The 21,345-nt window shown below is 39.0% G+C and overlaps 1 protein-coding gene across 2 annotated transcripts in view; it reads left to right on the top strand.

The window, feature by feature from the left end:
- The window catches only part of GNA14 (guanine nucleotide binding protein (G protein), alpha 14), an 86,766-nt gene that overhangs the window by 25,278 nt on the left and 40,143 nt on the right, over window positions 1-21,345 (top strand). Inside the window, exon 2 of one of the 2 annotated variants that reach the window (XM_010568615.1) lies at window positions 14,943-15,127. In XM_010568615.1, coding sequence (XP_010566917.1) covers window positions 14,943-15,127 — 185 coding nt within the window. Of the gene's footprint in view, window positions 1-14,942; window positions 15,136-21,345 lie in introns of both variants that reach the window. The other variant, XM_010568616.1, reaches the window with a different exon arrangement.

Genomic DNA, 21,345 nt, shown 5'->3' with positions numbered 1-21,345 from the left:
TAGGCTTTTCAGCACAGAGATTGCTTGGTGCCAAAAGAAATCAAAGTGGGTTGCCCTGAGCCGGGTGACAGAGCAAGTTTTGAAGATTTGAGGATCACCTGTCACAGCACAGTTCTCCTACTGCCTCAGTGAGGGCAGGAGGATTAATTTGAGAAGATAAAGCTAAACTGAACCAAGGCCACTTTAATTCTGAATACCAGCATGATTTAGTGTTTTTTAAAAGCATTTTTATATTGAACCTATTGCAGTGTGTCTTAGCACGTTGGCAGTTTCATTCTCACAGATTCCATTCTTAATGAGAGATGTCGTTACAACATCCTTCACTGTGGAGGAGGAGAACACCTGGGCTTTGCAAGAAGTGCCCAGAATCCCAAGTATGGAGGAAGGAATCAAAGGAAAAAGGATCAGCACAAGAGTGAGTACTGAGCTTTGAAAGATGGTGTCTGGTCTTCAGTTGTGTGCCAGAACTTTTAATTTGTAGTTTTTCATTAACAGTAAGAATACTGGAGCTCAGATTATTTGGGGGTTTTTTTTGGTAGCCAAAAAAAGTGCAATGCTATATAAAGAGCTAGAGGGTGGTTGCTTGGAAAATTATAGGAAAGGAAGCTGCCCCCTCATGTTTATTCCATAGAACACTGTTGAAAGAGGATTTGGGGGACTACCTCAAGATATATCAAGACATTGATTATCAGTGTTTTTTCCCTGGGAATGAGCTGGTGAGAATTTAATTTTGCCTGATGCTGCTGGTCGAAGTGTAATATTAGAATTGATAGAGGAAAATGATCTACTGAGTATTGGACTTGTCAGAAAACAAAGCAATAGCAATGCTGTCCTGTTAGATGTTCAGATGTGTTGTCATCTAGATAGGGTAAAGGAGTTGGCCTTCATGACATACTTTGGCCCACACCTTCGTTTTCAATGTGTTTTAATTATAGCAGGTTTTTTTGGTGTCTTTTTTACATTACAGTTCTATTTCTTGGGATTAATAGTAGTTTGTAATATGTATTTGCCTGAAGGACTGCACAGAAATGTAGCTAGAAACATACAAATCCAAAAAAAAATACAGTCTCAATAAAGAAGAAAGATGAAGAGTGGGAATAAAAGAATATAACATAGGAATATCTGTTGGGTCTTCACTATTTATTTATTTGTTACCTGCTTGGATTTTTGTGAAGCCTGTGTTTCCGAAAGTGCTAGCTAAACTGAGGAGAAAGGAAGAGGTGGGTCAGGAGGGAACATATGAGAGATAGGTGAAACCGGGAAGAGATGGAGGGAGGATGGAGAGAAAAGGGATCTGAGAGACTGTGAAGGGAGGGAGGGAGAAAGTGGGCTCAGGAAGAGCACTGTGTCAGTCATTCTGTATGCTATTTACTTTCTTCTCTTTTTCCTTTACATTTAGAAAGACAGATCTTTCTCTTTGAAATCACATCACTGTATGGTAGAGCCTTGCTGGTAGTAGTTTTTTCAGCTTCTTGATTTCATTTGATATGTGGTGCTAAAACGAAGCTTCTTTCTCAACATTGAAAGAAATCTCTCGGGATTCTTGTATCACAATTATTTTCAGATGTCTGCCACATGAACTTCAGAACCAGAAGAACTTTTGGGTTTTTTGCCATTCCATTACTTTTGAATTTGGTGATGAGATGATAAATTAATTAACTGCAGCATCAGCCATTTTATATGATTAAATGAAACTTCCTATTCCACATTAATTGTTAATTATAAAAAAATAAATACATAGCACTAGCATGTGTATATGACCTTTTTAATAATTATTTGCCCCATTTTGCATCTCTTTATTATACTCTGGTCACATCAGTAATAGCATGCTTGAAATGGAAACTTGCTGTCATTTATTTGCCAGTATCTGCAGGAATAGGCTGGCAAGAGGGTCAGGCGAACTGTAAATTCTCATATTGCCCCTGTTCAGCTCCGTGTTTCTCAGTCAAAGATGGGTTTTCAGGCTACCTCTTTCTTAAAATATTTACAAAAATTTAAGTCTATATCCTATCCATCACTAGATAGACTAAATTCCCTTTGAAGTGAGTAGGAGCCACCCATGTATGTCAAAGGCAGGATGTGGCCTTTTATGGAGTGAGATTGTTGTAAAGGGACACACATATGTTGAGGTTTATTACGAAAGAACATCTCGTGCCTAAGAATGTTTTGTGGTCCATCACAGCTTGAAATTAGTGTGTGTGCTGGCTTCCACTAATGTGTTTACTGGGAATTGTAGTGCAATTCTAAATTTGATCATAGAGTGGGTACATTTATAAGGAGGTAATAGCAAATTTGCTATCTTTTTCTAATGACCCAAGAATCGCAAATACACTCTCCCCCCCGGCCCCCAGGTATGTGATATTTGTAAATGAGCATGTCTCCAGACTCAGTACGTTAATGTTGTATGGTTGCCTTTGCTGAAGTCAGTCACCTGCAATGTGCTCAGGAATTGTAGCCACAGCAGTAAAAGCACTTGGCAATTAGCATTGAGGAAGTGTTACAGAAAGTCTGTCTTTGGTTTGTGTGTATGTTACAGTCGGTTTAAAGTTGGTGGCTGGAGCATATGAATGTTGTCTGAAACAGCTACTGCTGCTTCTGATGCAAGACCTTTATATAAATGTGTGCATATACATAGTTTATTTCCTATTTTATAACATTAGGCTAGGCTGCAGCCTCTTGTTACTGCTGTCTAATAATGACATTTTACTGTTTACTAACTGCAGCGTTCACTGTTTTATGGATTATGGAAAACGTACTTGAACTAAAACATTAAGATTTTAAAGTAAGGTATTACCCGAAACAGGACACTTTGATGCAGGGAAAGACTAAAGTATGATAGATCAGTCATTGCCTTTCTCAGCTGTCTCACAGTACATGACAAGGTAGGGTTACTGACAGTCATATTCCGCAGGCAAATTTTGCCTCAGCTGTGGTGTCTTTTTGGTGCAAATACAGTAAATTTGCCTCATCCTTCTATTTCACGAATGAAATTGCCAAAAGCTGGTTTATGATGTGGACTAATGGACATGGCTTGTACACCTAGCAAGATGGCCTTAAGTAGCCAACTTGATTTTGAAGTGGGTGGCCTCTGTTCTGTAGGAAAAGTACATTATTTGGGGAATATTCACTTTCAATTAATTGAGTAATATGAGAATATTGAGATTTCTTTAAAGGAATAACCTCTCATGAACTCTGATTAACAAAACAGTATTCCCTCCCTGCTCCCCCATCTTCTGGTGTAATTCCTGAATGTGGTATTAGTTGTGGCATAAGTTTAAAACTTATGAGAACTAGCTAAACAAGTAGATTTGGATCTTAATGGAGTTAAGTTCAGGATGAACAGTAAGGAAAGGGGCAGATGATTCTGTCTTACTAAAAAGGGAAAGGAGCTCAGCTGAGGGGAATGTTTAGGAATCTTCATTGCTATAGAAATCTGTTAGAACTAAGTTAAACTGTACACTTACAGCTTTGGTATGATGGCATTTTTTGGAGGATTAATTCAGCTGACTGTAATGAGTTACTGCTGAGTAACGTTGGTGTAGGAGAAAGAACTGAGCTGAAAGGTTTTCAGTTGTGTTCTTGTAGGGTATGAAGCTTTACACATTTGTCTTGCTGGAAGGCTACAGCTGTTACAGTTTCAGACTCAGCTTTGCGCTTGATGGGTATGTAACTTTCCTTTTTCACAGCTACAGAAGTTTTCCAGAGCCTTGTTTTCAGTTGTCTATCACTGAAAAAGGCTTTTTTAACTCTTATCTTTCCTTTTGTGTAAATGAGTTGTATGCTTTGTGTAGCATCTTGTTATGTAAATGTATACCCTAAGTTTGATTTATCAGAACTGCATAACATGAATGATCTTGCTGATACGAAAACATTGTTGAAGGACACCTTGATTAAAAGACATCTGGACAGCTGGAAGTAGCCTCATGTTTGCATGCCCTGGCCTTCGGTGGGGACCTCAGCCATCCTGATATCAGCTGGAGGGACAACACTGCATGGCACAAGCAATCTAGGAGGTTCCTGGAGAGCGTTGGTGACAACTTCCTGACCCAAGTGATAGAGGAACCAAGTAAGAGAAAGTGATCTGCTGGGCCTTATACTCACAAACAAGGAAGGACATGTTGGTGATGTGGAGGTGCAAGGCAGCCTTGCCTGCAGCGATAACAGTGCAGAGCTCAGGATCCTGAGTGGAGGAAGCAGGACAAAAATCAAGATCACAGCCTTGGACATCAGGAGAGCAGACTTTGGCCTCTTTAGGGATCCGCTTGAGAGACATGGGATCAGGTCCTGAAGGGGAGAGGGATGCAAGAAAACTGGTTGATACTCAAGGATTACCTCCTTCAATCTCAAGAGCAGTCCATCCCAACAAGCAGGAAGTCAAGCAACAAGCTAGAAGGCCTGCATGGATGGACAAGGATCTCTTGGCAAAACTCTAATGTAAAAAGACAGTACATAGAAGGTGGAAGCAGGGACAGGTAACTGGGGAGGTATATGGAGATGCTCTCTTAGAATGCAGGGATTAGGTTAGGAAAGCCAAACCCCAAGTGGAATTGGGTCCACTTGCACCCATGGGTGTCAAAGGCAACAATAAGGGTTTCTGTAAGTACATAAGTAGCAAAAGAAAGACTAGTGAAAATGTGAGCCCATTCCTGAATGGGGCAGGGGCCCTGGTGTCACAGGATGTGGAAAAAACTGAGGTACTAAATGCCTTCTTTGCCTCCATCTTTATTAGTAAAGACGTCAGAAGAGTCTTCAGAAATCTAAGGACCCAGAGACCAGGCAGAAAGTGTGGAGCAAAGAAGACATACCTTTGGTAGAAGAGGATCAGGTTAGAGAAAAATTAAGCAAACTATGCATACAGAAGTCCATGGGCCCTGGTGGGGCAGCCACGAGTACTGAGGGAGCTGGCTGATGTCATTGTGAGGCCACTCTCAATAATCTTTGATCAGTCATGGTGGAACGGGTGGCTGGGAGAAGTGCTTGAGGACTGGAGGAAAACAGATGTCATGCCCATCTTTAAGAAGGGCAAGAACCCAGAGAACTATAAGAAGGTCAGCCTCCACTCAATCCCTGGGGAGGTGATGGAGCAGCTAATCCTGGAAACCATTTGCACATCAAGGACAAGAAAATCAACCAAGGTGAAATCATGCTTGACCAATGTGGTGACCTGCTATATCAAAATGACTGGCTTGGTTGATGAAGGGCGAGCAGTGGGTATGGTCTACCTAGACTTTACTAAGGTTTTTGACACTGTCTGCCATAAGATCCTCACAGAGAAGATGATAAAGTAGGGACTGGATGACCAGGCAGTGAGGTGGGTTGAAAATTAACTGAATGGCCTGGTCCAGAGGGTGGTCATCAGTGGCCAACAACAAAGTCTAGTTGGAGGCCAGTAACTAGTGGTGTACCCCAGGGTTCAATACTGGGTCCAGTCCTGTTTAACATGTTCATTAATGATCTGGATGATGGGGCAGAGTGTACACTCAGCAAGGTTGCTCATGACACCAAACCAGAGGGTTATGCTGCCATCCAGACACCCAGGACCACAAAAGGCTGGAGAAATGGACTGACAGGAACCTCATGCAATTAAATAAAGGGAAGTGCAAAGTCCTGCACCTGGGGAGGAACAACCCCAGACACCAGTTACTGTGGGCTGACTGGCTGGAAAGCAGCTTTGCAGAGAGGACCTGCAGGTCCTGGTGAACACCAAGTTGAACAGGAGCCAGCAATGCACCATTGCAGCAACAAAGGCTAATTGTACCCTGGCTGCATTAGGAGGAGTGCTGCTGGCAGCTGGAGGGAGGTGAGCCTTCCCCTCCCCTCAGTGCTGGTGAGGCCACACCTGGAGTGCTGGGTCTAGTTCTAGGCTCCACAGTACAAGAGAAGAAGAATCACAGAATCATCAAGGGAAGTTCCTGAAAAGTTCTTTTGTTTCCTATTTAAAACCTGTCCAGGTGCTACTATCAGTTTTATAGGATGCACACGCATGTGCGCATGCATATGTGTGCCTGTATTGACTGTGATCTCCTTTTCTGTTTTTTTTTATCAAATTATTTAAGAAGTACTCTCAGTATTAATAGTTTCAACAGTAGCAGACACTTTTTGTGGGGGTGGTATCCTTTGCATGTTAAGCATGTGAACTGTTTTACAAAGCCTCATATCCCACGTGCAAAACATTGGAGGATTTGACCAGAGGTTGTAAGTTTTGGTTCCAGTGATGATTTTGTTCCGATGCTTTCCTTCAAGGTGTTTGGAAAGATTTAGAATAGTGGAATGAAGACTAAATTGATCCTGCACTTTTTATAGCACAAAAGACCAGAGTGAGCTATGGAACTTTTGATTTATATAATTGTTCCTCACTAAAAAAAATTATGTATTTAAGCTTTTTTTTGTTTTCTAAGAATCCTGTAATTGAATAGCTTATTTGCAGATGTATTGTCACTTCCATCTTTATACTTAGTATCAGAAATGACATTGAAATAATGACTTATGTAGGTGTCAAATAAGTGGTGCCAGTGCAGAAGCAGACATTCAGCTATATGTGTAGCACTAGTCCATATGGACTTCTAAAAAAAAAAAAAAAGGCAATTTTTCTTTTCTGTACAGAGGTTTTGATGGTGATTATTAAATAAGTTTGGAGCCTCTCCCTCTGTTAATTTAACTTCAGAAATTGCAAAACTCTTATTCTTAATCATGTTCCCTGTCATCAGCAGGGAAAAAGTCACCAGAACGTGCTTTTAACATGCAGGATTTTAGAATGAATGAGAGCTGTTTCCCTGGTAACAGATGTGGAATATGGTTCTGAATCCTACAGGATATGAATGGAGTATCTGAAATAGCTGCTGGTTTTTGGGGGGTTGTTTTTTTTGGTTGTTCCCACCCCCATACATTGCGGGGGTGGGGGGTGGGGGTTGTATTGTTGGTTGGTAAAAAGCGACAGATAATACTTGAAAATATTGCCTGGCACAGATATCAGGAATGCTTATTGGTAGATGAACAAGACAAGTGAAAACAGATTTTATTTTGGGGTTACATTCCTAATGGAAAACAAGAACTAACTGTGAATGAGTTGTAGAGTTGAAATCTTCTTTGGCTTTTCCCCAGGTCATTAAAAACACTGTCTTGTCCCTGCCTCCTAGAAGTGGAAACCATTGTGGCTTTGTTTTCGTGTAACCATGTGCATTACATTGTGAGGCTAATTTCAGCATTTAATATGGTACCTCCATGAAAGTAGGTAACAGAATTGGCAGAGTAATGCTCCAAGACTGCTGAGTGACTCTAAAGATTTTCCTTTCTGATAAACCTCAAAAATTTCCTTTCTCTTGCTTCAGGTCTTCTCCTTGAAATAAACAGAATTTCAATCTGTATAATTTTTCTGCCTCTGTTTTTTTTAAAAAACATAAGTTTTTGTTGCTCTAACCTTATAAATTTTCAGTAAGTCAGGTTTATTTACTTGAAAGCCATTTTTGTTATGTCCACATTTATGCACTAGCACCATTTAGTTCTGTATATCAAACTGTTAATCCTATAGTTATAGAAAGATATTTCCTTCTGTCAGTTGAACAAGCCTAACAACTGTAGATACAACTACGAAATACTGCAGGAACTGTTTAATTATAGTTTAGTTTTTAATGCAAGCAGCAAATCTCCTAATCTAATTACTAAATATTGGTATTTTTAATCTCATAATTATTTCTGCCCATGAAATAGCTTTTTTTTTTTTTTTTTAAAGTAGCTTTTTTTTCTGTAAAGAGAGTCAGAAATGTGGCCTGTCATAGAGGCTTGAGAGCAGAGACTTGAGGATACTGAGTTTTGCAGAGCTGGTAAGTCAGCTATAGCTATAACATGATTCTGTGAGTGACCCTTTTCCAGTGGCCACTTATAACAGGAGAAGAGGTTTAATACTAGATTCTGGTCTAAAGATGGCATCCAATATTACTTTTATGACCCTGTACCTTACCTTTTTGTTTTACTTGTGGCATTTTGACTTCATCATGTTTATCAAGCTTGACAACAAGGACAGTCGGGAAGGTAACATGGACTTCTCTTGCTTCTGCTGGGACCAGGGGTTTGCTCACGCAGATATCCAGTGACTTCACCCTTACCAGCACCTCAGCTTGTGAGTGAGACACCACTGCTGGGACAAGAGTGAAACCTCTTGTCATGCAGCAACAGATGAAATATATTTGCTTACTAACTGATCTATATCTATTCAGGTATAGCAAGTGGAAGTGAGCACATGGGCATCTATACTGTAGATGAACATATCATTGCCATTTGAGAGCTGATAATGATGAAGATCAACCCAGACCTCAGGCATTTGAACTGCTCAAGTGTGGATCCAGGATTTACAGTAGGCTTGATCACCTCTGCCAAAACTGCTGTCCTGCTGTTCTTAATGGTGGGAGGGTTAGCAAAACTACTTAGTTTTGCTTTGTCCTTAGCAATTACAGCCTTCTTGTTTTGTTGTGGCTGTATTCACAGTCTGCTCATTGATGTGATTAAGTTCCACACACAAAGTCCTTAGGACAACAAGAGCATAGAGTTGTGTTGTTTGGGTTTGGGTTTTTGTTTGTTTGCTTGTTTGTTTGTTTTTTAATAACTTGTTTCCTCCATAAAGATTTGCTAGATTAGACCTGGAAAAATAAAGCTGACAGGCAAAGAAGGAGTTAAGGACAAAAGAGACAATGGCCAAAACAGATAAAATGTTTTATTCCTTGAATTAACTGGCAAAATTCCAGCATTTCTTTTAATCGAGAAAGTGGATTTGGGTAGGTAGCACCTATGTGGCAGTCAGTAGTTGGAAGCAGAAGAAAAAAATGAATGCTTGAAGTGACTGGAAGGAGGATAAATATGTGACACTAACTAATGTATTTACATCTCACCTTTGAGAATACTCTGTCTCTTGACCTAGTCAGTGAAATACGTATTCCATATTTTGGCAGTAATGATTCAATAGATCACTTCCTGAAGATAAATGCACTAAATGTATTCTGGTCAAGTGCTTACCACAAATGTCACTGAGAAGTAAAATACACTTTGCCTGGGTTTTGGTTTGGTTTGGTTTAGTTTGGTTTTTTTAATGCAAATAACCTTTTTAAACTTGCTTGTAATAATAGATTTCCAGCACCTTGGAGGTATATAGCCATGTTTGAAAGCCCCCTATTCTCTAATGCTTCTAGAATGGATGGCATTAAGACATGGTTATATACCTCCCAGGTAAATAATACATCAATATTTAATTGTTCTATTACCTATACTTTCTGTACTACCTGCTTTTTATTACCCTATTACCATTTTTATTATTCCTAATGTAAAAACTCTACTCCGTTTTCTTAAGTCCCACCACCTGAAGTCTTAAAACACAAATTCCAATTTGTATGTCTCTATTTGTTTTCCAACTATTTCAATTAAAAAGATACTCAATCCAAATCTGATTGTGTATGCAGTTCCACCCTGAAATGCAGTTATCTTTAGCTTAATATCTCACAAGTATGCATATTGGCATGACTACTCCATATTCAAACTCTTTTTGAAAGCCCTGCCACTTTTTAACATGCTTTAAAATGATGCTCTGTCAAGATGTGCTTCAAAAGCCTTGTTTCATTTTAAGCTAATGAGCCCTGAAGATTTTTTTAGATCGCTTATGGGTATGGAGAAACAAAGAGCATGTATTGTTGGCTTTGAACAGAGACCCTGTATTCTGGGTTAATGACAAGAGGCGCAGCTAGGCACATAAGTTGCTGGAAGGAAGAATACCAAAGGAAGACTGTGTACTCTACTTAAGGTCAGGTTAGGGAGCACAAAGCTTTTAAATCAACTTGTGCTCAGGATTATGAGATGTCAAAAGGTAAAGCAGAATGACTCTGTTTATTACCCATGTATTTTGTACCACTTTATAAATCACTTGGATAAGCAATTTTTGTTTGCTGTAGGTTGATATAGATTGGATCAAATCAGGTAATAGTAAAATATTAACCTTAAATTTCTTAAAAAATTAAATTGGATACATGCAGGGAAGAACTCTAGCTTGGATTACAGATGATGATCTCTTCAAACCTGGGTCCATCTACCTTTGGTGTTTGTGGGCCTTGGAAAAAATCTCAGAAATTAGATTTTTTTTTTTAAACTTGATTTCACAAACTTAATTGCTACATATCCCTGACAGTGAAGTTAATGGTTGCACGATGGTTTTTCTTTACTCAAACACTAGTAGAGGGCACCACTGCAATGTGATAGGACTGTTTATTCTGAGTTATATAAAAATTTAGGCCAGCAATTCAACCTGGATTAATCAGTGTTTTCCTCTCAAATATAAGGGTTTCACTGACAGCAAAAAAAGTTGGTGGTGAGGTTTTGTTTTTAAACTGAATTGTACTTGAAATGTATTTATGTTGACTTCTTAAAGCTGACATGCCAGGACTGCCTTTCTGAGGGCTGTGATATATAATGTAACATCAGCATTTTACTGAAACAAATTCCTCCAGGAATTTGTTTCACATGTATTCTGGCGTATCTCTACGTTCCATCTCTCCCCAAAAAAACAATACAACACCAAAACTAAAGAAATTCTGAACATTTGTTGAAAGAACAGCTGTATTAATCTTCTTTTTACAGGCAAAAATATTAAGTATTTCTTATTGCTTGATTAAAAAGTTGCTTCACTTTTCTTCTGATGAGTGCTATAGGTCCTGATACCTGCAGAGCAGAGCTATGCTAGCAATGTCCTAGAGGAGTGTTGAACAACACGGGCTTGAATAAGGGACAGCTACAGCTTTGAAAGGAAGTCCACAGTGGGTGATGCAAAATACGGAAGAAGGGCGTAGAGTAAGAACTGATGACAGTGATAAATGTTTCAGAAAAATGGCTGTGATATACAAGTAATACATAACATGTTGCACTTTTCTAGGTTACCTGGGTTTTGCTTGCTATTACTGTTAGTGGTTGGAGCCCTGCAGTTGCACGATTTTTCATTACAATGATACTATGGTCTGCTATGGTACTGAGATACAGTATGATGTGGTGGGCACTTGCAGTATTTTCCTACTTCCTTATATCTGAAGAAGTAATGTTCAGAGCAACTCTTTCCTCTTTGTGCTGATATAATTTCGACACCTAGTGGTACTAAGTGCAAATTACTGAAAGTTTGTTAATGGGAATACTATTTTACCAGCAGTAAATTCTTAGTAGAGGAGTGAAGCAAATCCTGTAGCTCAGCCAGAACGGAGTTAATTGTTAAACTAATGAAAAAATACAGTGAAGATTTTAAGAAGAAAGTATAACAGGTATTTTTTGCTCCTGTACTGTCCTTTCAGTTAGGGAAGAACAGGAAAAAGCTGTCAGTGACGCTCTCATACAAAAGCTCTGTGGGATAGGAATGGATTTGTTCAGTCACATCACACTGATGCTGAATAACAGAAAATATAGAGAAAAAGAAAGGTCTGGAGGGAAAGCAGTTGAGCAATTACAAGAGAAATTTTTCTGCTCAGTGTTAGTCAAGTTTGTAAGGATGACTGAAAGTTGCAGGAGGGTGTCACAAGAGTAGGCAATGAAATGGCAGGTAAAGTTAATTGTAGATCACTATAAAGTAATGGAAGTGGAGAACAACTATATAGCACATGCAGTCTCTCTCTCTTTTAATTACTTACAGTACAGATAACACAAAGATGCCTCTTCATTGTCACAACCTGTGCTGCACAGACCAGGGAGGGGTCATGGTGAGTTCAGAATGCCCTCGGGCTAAATTAAGGTAAAACAACACCAACCAGTCAGTTAAACGTTTTATTTATGGGAGAAGCAACCTGAACTTGGAAGACATAACAGCAGGTGGTGGGGTTTCTCACAACAGGAATTGCCATGAAACTACATCAGTAAACTGTGTAACAAGTGGTAACCATGTATATATCGATTCAGGGAAGAAAATAAGGACATCCCTCCTGTTGAGTCACAAGGTTCAGAGCAGACCCCCTTGGTTTCTGGACTTGTTCTCAGAGAGGAGCCCAGGGGCAGCTGGATCCACTCCTAGTCCCAGACTTGGTCAGTGGTTTTATGTCTAAAGGGATGAGGTGTGGAGGTTATGGAAAAAGAGAGAGAGAGAGAAAAGAGAAAGGTTCACCAGCCCTGGGTCCAGCGTTGGTCCCACCAGCCCAGAGGCCCACTTCTAGAGGGCGTGTGTCAATTAGTCAATTCGTGTCCTTTTATAATCTCCTTGCCCCTCCTTCATGGAGCACCTCCACTTCTCACCTGCTTCGTTTGGTTTTATGCAGGTTCGTTGTTATGCAGGACTTGCTCCACCACAATGTTTGAGACATTAACCCTTTCAGTCCCTTACAAGTGATGTTGCTATGCAGCCTTGCGAGCAAGTTCCATTCCTTCCCTCAACCGTAAAAGCCAGGTCCCGGTCTCTGCAGGCCCCAGTCTCTGTCCATTACGATGGGTGTTTGAGGCATTAACTCGGTCCAGTCTCTCACATTCATAAATCTAAGTTTTGGCAGCACCTTAGTATTTGAAATTTAGTACTCTATGTATATCTCAGAGGTAAACAGAATGGAGAAAGCTTCAACAGAGTCAAAGGGATGATCAAGCTATGAAGTATCACTCACCTGAAAACCGAATTGACCTGGTTAGGTCTCTCCAACCTAGAAAAAGTACAGCTGAAGGTGAATATGTGTGGTGGGTTGACATTGACTGACCTCCAGGTGCCCACCAAGCTGCTTTATCACTCCCCCTTCTCAACAGGACAGAGAAGAAAATATGATGAAAAAATTCATAGGTCAAGATAAGGACAGGGAGATCACTTACCCATTACCATCACAGGCAAAATGGACTTGGCTTAGGGAAATTAATTTAATTTATTGCCAGTTAATAACAGAAGGACAGTGAGAAATCAGAACAAATCTTTAAGCACCTTCCCCCCACGCCTCCCTTCTTCCTGGGCTTAACTTCACTCCCAAATTCTCTACTTCCTCCCCCTGAGCAGTACAGAGGTGTGGGGAATGGGGGTTGTGGTCAGATCATAACACTTCATCTCTGCTGCTCCTCCCTCTTTGTGCTCTTCCCCTGTTCCAGCCTGGAGTCCCTCTCACAGACTAGTCCTTCACAAACTTCTCCAATATCAGTCCTTTCCACAGGCCTCAGTTCTTCAAAAGCTGCACCAGTGTGGGTCCCTTCCATGGTGTGCAGTCCTTCAGGAGCAGACTGTTCCAGCATGGGTCCCCCGCAGGCCACAGGTCCTGCCAGGAGCCTGCTCCTGCATGGGCTCTCCATGGGCTGAAGCTTCCCTCAGGGCATGTCCACCTGCTCTGGCCTGGGGTCCTCCACGGGCAGTGTGGATATCTGCTTCAGTGTGGTCACCCATGGACTGCAGGGGGACAACCTGCTCCACCACTGTCTTCTCCATGGGCTGCAGGGGAATCTCTGCTCCAAAGTAGAAAGCAGAAGTGCCTGGAGCACCTCCTCCACCTCCTCACCTCCTTCTGCACTGACCTTGGTGTCTGCAGGTCTGTTTCGCTCACATTTCCTCACTCCTCTTGCACACAGCTCTTGCACAGCTTTTCTTACCCTTTCTTAAACGTGTTACAACAGAGGTGCTACCAACATCACTGATGGGCTCAGCTTTGGCCAGCAGTGGGTCCATCTTGGAGCCAGCTGGCCTTGGCTCTGTCAGACATGGGGGAAGCTTCTGGCATCTTCTCACAGAAGCCACACCTGCAGCCCCCTTGCTTACCAAAACCTTGCCATGTAAACCCAATACAATATGATAGAGGTGTATAAAATCAAGACTGTGTGGAGAAGGCGAGGGGTAGGGGAGGGGGCTAGATTTATTGAATACAAGAAACGGAAATGAAGCTGGTGGATCCAAGCTCTGGACAAATAATGTATCATGGGTGACAGAGCTCTGAAACTCCTTACTAAAATGTGTTGAGGATGCAAAAAGTTTCCATGGCTTTAAGGAGATACATGCCCAAGTACTTGAGAGATACAGTAGGGCTACCAAATAGGTAGGATTTAGCTAATGAACTTCTAAGCTAAGTCCTAACTTTTAAGATGCAGGGAGGGGTTTGTGGAGGAATTGTCATATATTCTGGCCCCTCTTTTTACTCTTGTCTTGGTCACCACTTACCAGCTTGGTTGGAGAGGGGACACTGCCTGAATGGACCCTTGAAATGAGTCAGAGCAGACATTTTTCGGTTGTCAGGCTAATAGGAAAGAAGAGAGGAACAAGGCTTATGTCCTGAAAAATGTTAGGAAATACATTGTTATGTCCTGTAAGTGGGCTTAAAGCAATATGTACGTGCAAAATATTATATGGATGATGTAAGTTCATATATGACTTTATAATATCTGTTTGTTGGGTTTTTTTAAAATAGAATCAATGATCCCCAGAGTAGCTGACAGTAATGAATGCATTTTTCATAATTTCAGTTAACATGTTTTCAATCAGTATTTATATAAGAATCAGTAGAAATGTGAAACTTAGTAATGCGGCCTAATGATAAAATTCTTCCCCAAGTTCAGGATTAGTGCAGGCTCTATTGTTAAGGTGTAAATGGTAGATAAACCCTGTACAAAGTTCCCAGTGTTGAAGAATTTGACCCTTGCACAAACAAAATTTCTTTCTTTTGTACTCATATACCTTACTTGTTTTCTAGTCTGACTTCTACCTACAGGATGCTTAGATTAAACATTGTAGGATGTATTATGATAAGATAGATATATATATATTTTACCAAAATCCCTCCCAAGCCCAGCAATGCAAATATTTTGAGTAAAACAATATAGATTATGGAGAACAGAAAATTCAGAAATGATACTACAGTTAATGGTGACCCTTATGATGCTCAGATAAGGTGCACATCCTTGTATACATATTTACAAATATTTTCAACTGGCAGGATTTGCAAATACAAACCTTTTTGTCTCTCTCCTCTTCCCCCCTCTCCCAGGCACAGGAGAAAGTGGCAAGAGTACGTTCATTAAACAAATGAGGATTATCCATGGATCAGGTTACACAGAAGAAGACAGAAAAGGCTTCACAAAACTGGTTTACCAAAATGTATTTACTGCCATGCAAGTGATGATCGGAGCCATGGATACTCTCAGGATACAGTACACATCCAGAGAGAATGAGGTAAGCCAGTACAAAGAAAATTCTAGTTGCAGGCCATGAAATTTCAGTTTTTACACAAATTATCTGAGTCATAACCTTCTACAGGCAGAACCTTAAAAATCCAGATGTCTCGTGGGGAGTTTGGTGCCCCACCGTCTGATTCTACAGAACAATGTGGAGTTCCTAGTGGAAAAAGGGGCAGGATGGAGCTGGATAGGAAGAGTGAATTTTCAAAGTTTCAAGCTGGTAATAAGTACAAAAAAAAAAAAAAAAAAAAAAAAGGTTTGTTTTTTGGAATCTAAGCTGTAGAGTTAGACTGTGCACAACAGGAATATTCAGACAGAGTCTAGTTTGTCAACAGAGCTCCAGAACGAGGAATTTTGGGTCTGTTGTAGGAAAACATCAGATCTACTTGATGCTGGTGTGCTTTGAAACATACCACCTAGAGCCCTTTTACAGATTTGGTAGCAACCTTTTTTAAATGACTTGAAAATGTAGAATGTCTTCCTCAACCATTCTTTAGTTTCAATCTATGTTATACAATTACATTTTTGGTTTCAGCGCTTATGATTATAGAACTATAAAGAAAAAAATCTGCTTCAGTTAAATCAGTTGCATCCTTTGCATCCATCTGTTGTATCAGTAGTTCAAGTATCATGAAGAATATGTAAGCAAATTATTGGTTGCTATTTGTTTAAATTAAGAGGGTTTCCAGTTGGCTAAATTTTACCATTAAGATAGGGAAGACTGTGTAGGAAGTAACAAAGCAGAACTAATTTCTAGAATTTATGTATTTATTAACTGAAGTACTATATGAAGAAAATACAGTTGATAGACTACTTTTTATTAAAAAACCACAATTGCATATGAACAATACAAACCCCAAAATTATGATCAGATTTTTTTAATATTTAAGTTGGTTTGTGTTATTTATTCTCCTTAGGGTTATAGAGAAGAGGGATAGAAAATGTTGTTTAAAATAAAGGACTGAGAAATTAAAATCCTTTTATTTTTTATCACAAAAGAATAGATGGTGTCAGCAAAAACAAATTTTGGATATCAGAGAGCTGCGGTATCAGGGTAACTCCTACCTAAAAAAATATTCTGAGGTTTAGTAAATTGTTGTTTGTAAAACACCTTTAGATCACTAAGAAGGCAGCTATTAGAGAAACAGCAAATGTGATTGTGAATATACTTCATCCTACTTCAGATGTGTATATTTTGATGAAAAATTATGATAATCAGAATCTGTTTGAAGAAATACATTTGCACTGCCTCTTACTGAGTTAGGGTGGGTTTTTTTTTTTTTCTTTTCTTCCCATTAAGAACAAAATACAAAGCCTAAATAAACAGCAAATTTTTTCTCGTTCTGGGCTCCGAGAGCTGAGCTGGATACATTCCCATAACACACTATTCTGGCTAAATTGTGTTCTTGATGATAGCTGTGCTGCCAGTGTCTTCAGATTCAGAAGATTATAATGCTATTTTACAGTTGTTGGAGAGAGGCAGAACTTGGTCTTTTGCTTCTTTATTAAAGGTAACAAAGCACTAAGCGGTAACAGCACAGTTTGGCAAGCTCAGCTTCAGTGGCATTTAGAAAGCAAAGTCATTTTTGCTTACACACGGAGAAACTCTTGAGAGACAACATGAAAATAACCATGAGTCGCTCCAGTCACTTTGCAGGAGACAACTGCATTTTAATCTTTCATTTAGGTGATGAATATAATGCAAAGTACTATAAATCTTGTAATTGCCTTTCATTAAAGGTCTTAAGCCTGTAATGAAAAACAGTTGACAACAACAGTGATAAACAGAGGAGTTGTGATTCTGCTGTCATAATTGTATTGCAAATGTGTGTCCAATGACTGTACAGAAATTGTTCAGTGTGCTCCTCCACATTTCAGTATGTCCATCTTCCCCACGGTATGCCTTCTTTTCCCTGAAAAATTTGTTTCCCTCTGGCCCATATATTAGTTTTTGTTAGTTTGTTTGTTTGTTTTTCCTGTATCCAGTTTGCTTTGACCAGGTCAGGTTTTCTCCTCTATGGGCCCTGGAATTCTCTGGCTGCTGCATAACTTCATTTAATGTTTTTGTAGTGAAGAACAGATTGTTCTGCACCGAGTGTCTCCTCCCTGTAAGTGTGACCTGTGAAAATTTGTAACTCATATATGGACAGAATGTCCCAAAAGGCCTCTTAATCCTTTTAATGTTTGCAAATAAAAGCAAGTTTTATAGATGGTGTTTAAAGAGGTTTCTTATTGCTGTTGTCAACTGCAAGTATTTAAGTAAATGGTCTGACTTTGTATAGATGCTGCATTGAGATGGGGAGGGGTTTTTGTTTTGGATGGGTTTGAAGTTGCTTGGATGAAGTACTTGTATAGTCATGCTTGACCTTTAACTTTAACTCAGCAGTCAATTTTTATCCTAATTTCAGGTATTGTGTTCTCTGGGATAGTTTGTCTCATCCAGTTGAAGTTGGAAGGTATCATAGCATGTTTTGGGTATATTTTAAACATAAATCCTGCAGATATTTAGGAACCTAATAATTCAAGGAATTATTATAGTACTATCTAAACCCCATGGTTTTGGAATGGATTGTTTGATTTTTAATTTTTTTTTTCCTTCTTTTTTCCTGTTGTAACCACTCTATAAAATATGGGGCTAGGGGTGAACTACTTGGGGTGTGAGGTGGAGGAAGTAATATTTATTATCTATATGTCACTTTTTTCAATGTCATAGAGTGGAAATTGGTAAATTGAGTGTTGGTTAAGTAGCCAGTCACAGTACAACATGATTTACAGTCTCTGAGGATAGTCTTTTTGTGTGAGGGCTTGAATCAACTACTTCTACAAACACTTCGTCTTTCCGTGTGATAATAGAGACTGCCAAAAAGCAAGCTGAAAGTTAATGGCAGCCTGTCTCTTGGCTTCTCTGAGATATTGTGATGGAGTTAATGTGAATATTAAGATAAGTGAATGAAAGAAGGAATGTACATATGAGGCATAGAGAAATAAAAAATCAGCTGATAGCTGGGAAGTAGTGAAAGCACTTTTTCTCTGTCTGGATTTTTTTTTAATCAACTTAAAATCAAAGTGTAGGAAAAGAAAACTTCAAACAGGAAGAGGAAAAAATCAGGTGATATTGGACGAAGGGAAAATAAGCATTCCATTTGTAAGTATACATCAAACTTAAAAGGCAGATTTAAAAATATTTCTTGGTTGCTTGACTGTGCCGGGGAGTCACATCTTGCTGGATTATATTATTTTTTGCTGTATTACAAATATGCAGAAGAAACAAGTTGTTTAAGCCTATTGGAACTGGAGATGCAGCAGAGATTTTAAAATATTAGTTCACTGGAACTTTTCCCTGATCTTCCAAAGTAGGATGTATCCTATATCACAGGAGGATCACTCTTTTCCTTCTCCACTCAAGGCAACATTAGAAATTTAAATTTATTTGCATTTAAAAAAAAAATTATGCACTTAGCCCACTGCAAAGACCTTTTTATATAGCTGTTCAGGATGAGGATCATAGAATAGGAATTCAGTCCTGTTGTTGTGGGTTGGTTTGTTTTTTAAAATACCCTGGTAAGATGACATTGCATATGTTTGCAATTAACAGATCTTTGTAGCACTATGAACAATTACTTTCTTCCTAAGGAGAAAAACAGAATAGTGTGTAAAAAATGCATTTCAGAAAGAGGTCATCACGTTGCATCTCCAAAACATTTCTTGCTTTTAGTAAGTAGTAATCTAGTGTCCTGTCTTACCAAGTTGCCCCAGCATGAATGTGTGTCAGCAAAACTAACATTTTTCTGAACAAAAGAAGTAATACAATGCCAAATGAATTTTACAGGACAGGTAATTAACTTATGTCAGAAAAGGGGAATGCAAAAAGACAAGTACAGTAAGATGAGATTTGGGAATTACTGAAGGAAACCATGTAGCTGGGACAAATGGAAAACATAGTGAAGAGTAATTATTGGTTGCTTTCATTGCATGTTTGCATTTGAAGATGTGGAAAATGGTGTAACACAATTCTTTCTTCTTTTAATTTTTTAAACCTTAGCAGAGAAACCATTGCTCATAGCAGGTGATTTATTTTAAAAGTAACCTGGTGGTATTAACATTACCTTATGCTTTTAAAAGTGCTTTTTTATGACAATCAAAATTAACTTTAAAGATGCAGTACTTTGGTAACTGATTTTCATTGTGCTAACATTAATGCAGGTGATAAAGGGCTAGAATTTATAGACAGTCTAGGTGTATTTTTAGCAGTTTATTTTATAGATACACTAATTCAAAACATTCCAAAACATATTGCTTCCCTCTTCATAACAAATATGTTTAATTATGGGCCAATTCACAGAGACTGAGTCTAGGCACTCACAAACAGAGGTTTCACTTTGATTTTCCAAGGAAATGAGACTGATGTGACCATATTAATTCTATCTGTCTTTGGACCTCCTGTCTGATTTCTGCTGCATTCCACAGAGAGGTTGAAGTTAAAGAGCTAAAATTCTTGGCTTCAGAGAGTTTACTGCTGCTAGACAGTTAAAAACAGACAAAGTAGAAAGCTTCTCCAAGTAACCCAACTGAAGTAAAAGCAAAGAATCAACAGAGGAAAGCCTCCTTTCAAAGTACCTGTGGGAGGGACTGGTGTTCACTCGGTCACAAAATGTGATTTAGCTGCCCATGCATGAGCAAGTAGCATCATACGCTTAGACACTTGGGCACAAAACATTAAACCTTCTGCTTCCTCCCTGGAAGGGTGTAGATTTTTCTTGTTATTTTGTGTTTTGTAAGTTATTTTTTGAGTGAGAACATGGCCTCATTCTAAAGCAAGGAGATTAAGTATCCACTCTGGGGGATTAAATTTGTGAGCTGCTTTACACACACAAATATAAAACATTAATACTGGTTTAAATGCTCTCCACATGGAAGTCAGGAAGGAAATTTTCCGCTTCTTAGGTGACAACCTTCCCTGCCACACGAGATGTGCATGTACTCGGTTGGGACTGTGTGCATGTTTGCTGACATTAGACTATGTGGGACTTACTGAGGTTCTGTGGGGAGTTTTTGTTTGCTTGTTTTGTGTTGCTTTTGTTTGTTTTTTGTTTGTTGGGGTTTTTTTATGGTCACATTCATCAGAATGCCTTATCATATCTAAAAATTGCCAGACCCCTAATGGGATTGTTTCCAGTAATACCACTGTCTTGAGTGGTGGAGTTCTTATTCTGGTATATCATAGTAAAAGCGTGTTCTTATAAACAATAATGCTAGTTACTAATTATTGTTAAAAGACCTATGGGAGTGCAGTACAGGCCTGTAAACGTATGGACCATGGCTTCCTTTTTACTTTAAAAACTTCCGAGTTATTCTACCATGCCATCTTGTTGATGAGAGTAAACGCTGGGATCTGTTTCATTTACCTATACCTGCCAATACTGGAGAGGTTGTTTGCACTGCTCCATTGAATTTAAATAAATGTGACTGGCTAGATTTAGAGTTGTTTTTTGTTTCTTCCTCTTCCTCTTTGGTAAATTCAGAATCATGGGCTGCTGGCAGACTTAATTCCTAAATAGTTTCTAGACAGACCTAGATGCAAAAGCAATGTTGACACACTTTTGCTTTTTTTCCTATCATGCAGGCTCCAACTACCCACTTCCCTGTTTTCCAGTGAAATTGCTGTATCCATTTGTTCTTTAAAATAATTGGCTATTGCTTGGAAATCTTCAGGTGTTTCTTTACCTTCTAAAGTCTTAGAGCTACCAGAAATCTAACAGAGTTTTCCTTCTAACTTATTCATGAATGCATGCCAATTTGGGGGTTCTTTGGGTTTTTTTTCTTTTCTGTCAGTAAAATCCTATGTTTAAGTTCTATATCTTTTCATTTTCCTTTTGGTCTTTGGCACTAGAGGAGATGGTTTAGCTTACCAGAAACAAAGCTAACCTTTCCAATTCTTTCAACTAATTATAACAGCCTTTTGGATGTTTTAGGAAAAAAAATAAATAAAAAACTGTAACTGGAGCAGTATCACAAGCAGAAGAGCAGAAAGGAGAAAATGTATGTCTTAAAAAGCATGTACATTTAAGGTTTCTGGCAGAGAAGTGAAAGGTGGGAGAAAGACTGGGTGTATGTATTGGATTTTTAAGAAAGTTTGGGCTGAACTGACTTATTTGAGTCTATAAACAGTTGCATTTGTGATAATGGTGATTTTTAATTTCTTAGCTCTTCCTG

Source organism: Haliaeetus leucocephalus, unplaced genomic scaffold, assembly GCF_000737465.1.
Source record: "Haliaeetus leucocephalus isolate CR32 unplaced genomic scaffold, Haliaeetus_leucocephalus-4.0 Scaffold251, whole genome shotgun sequence".
Lineage (NCBI taxonomy): Eukaryota > Metazoa > Chordata > Aves > Accipitriformes > Accipitridae > Haliaeetus > Haliaeetus leucocephalus.
The sequence above is the reverse complement of the archived record's forward strand: the minus strand, read 5'-3'. Positions and strand labels throughout refer to the sequence as shown.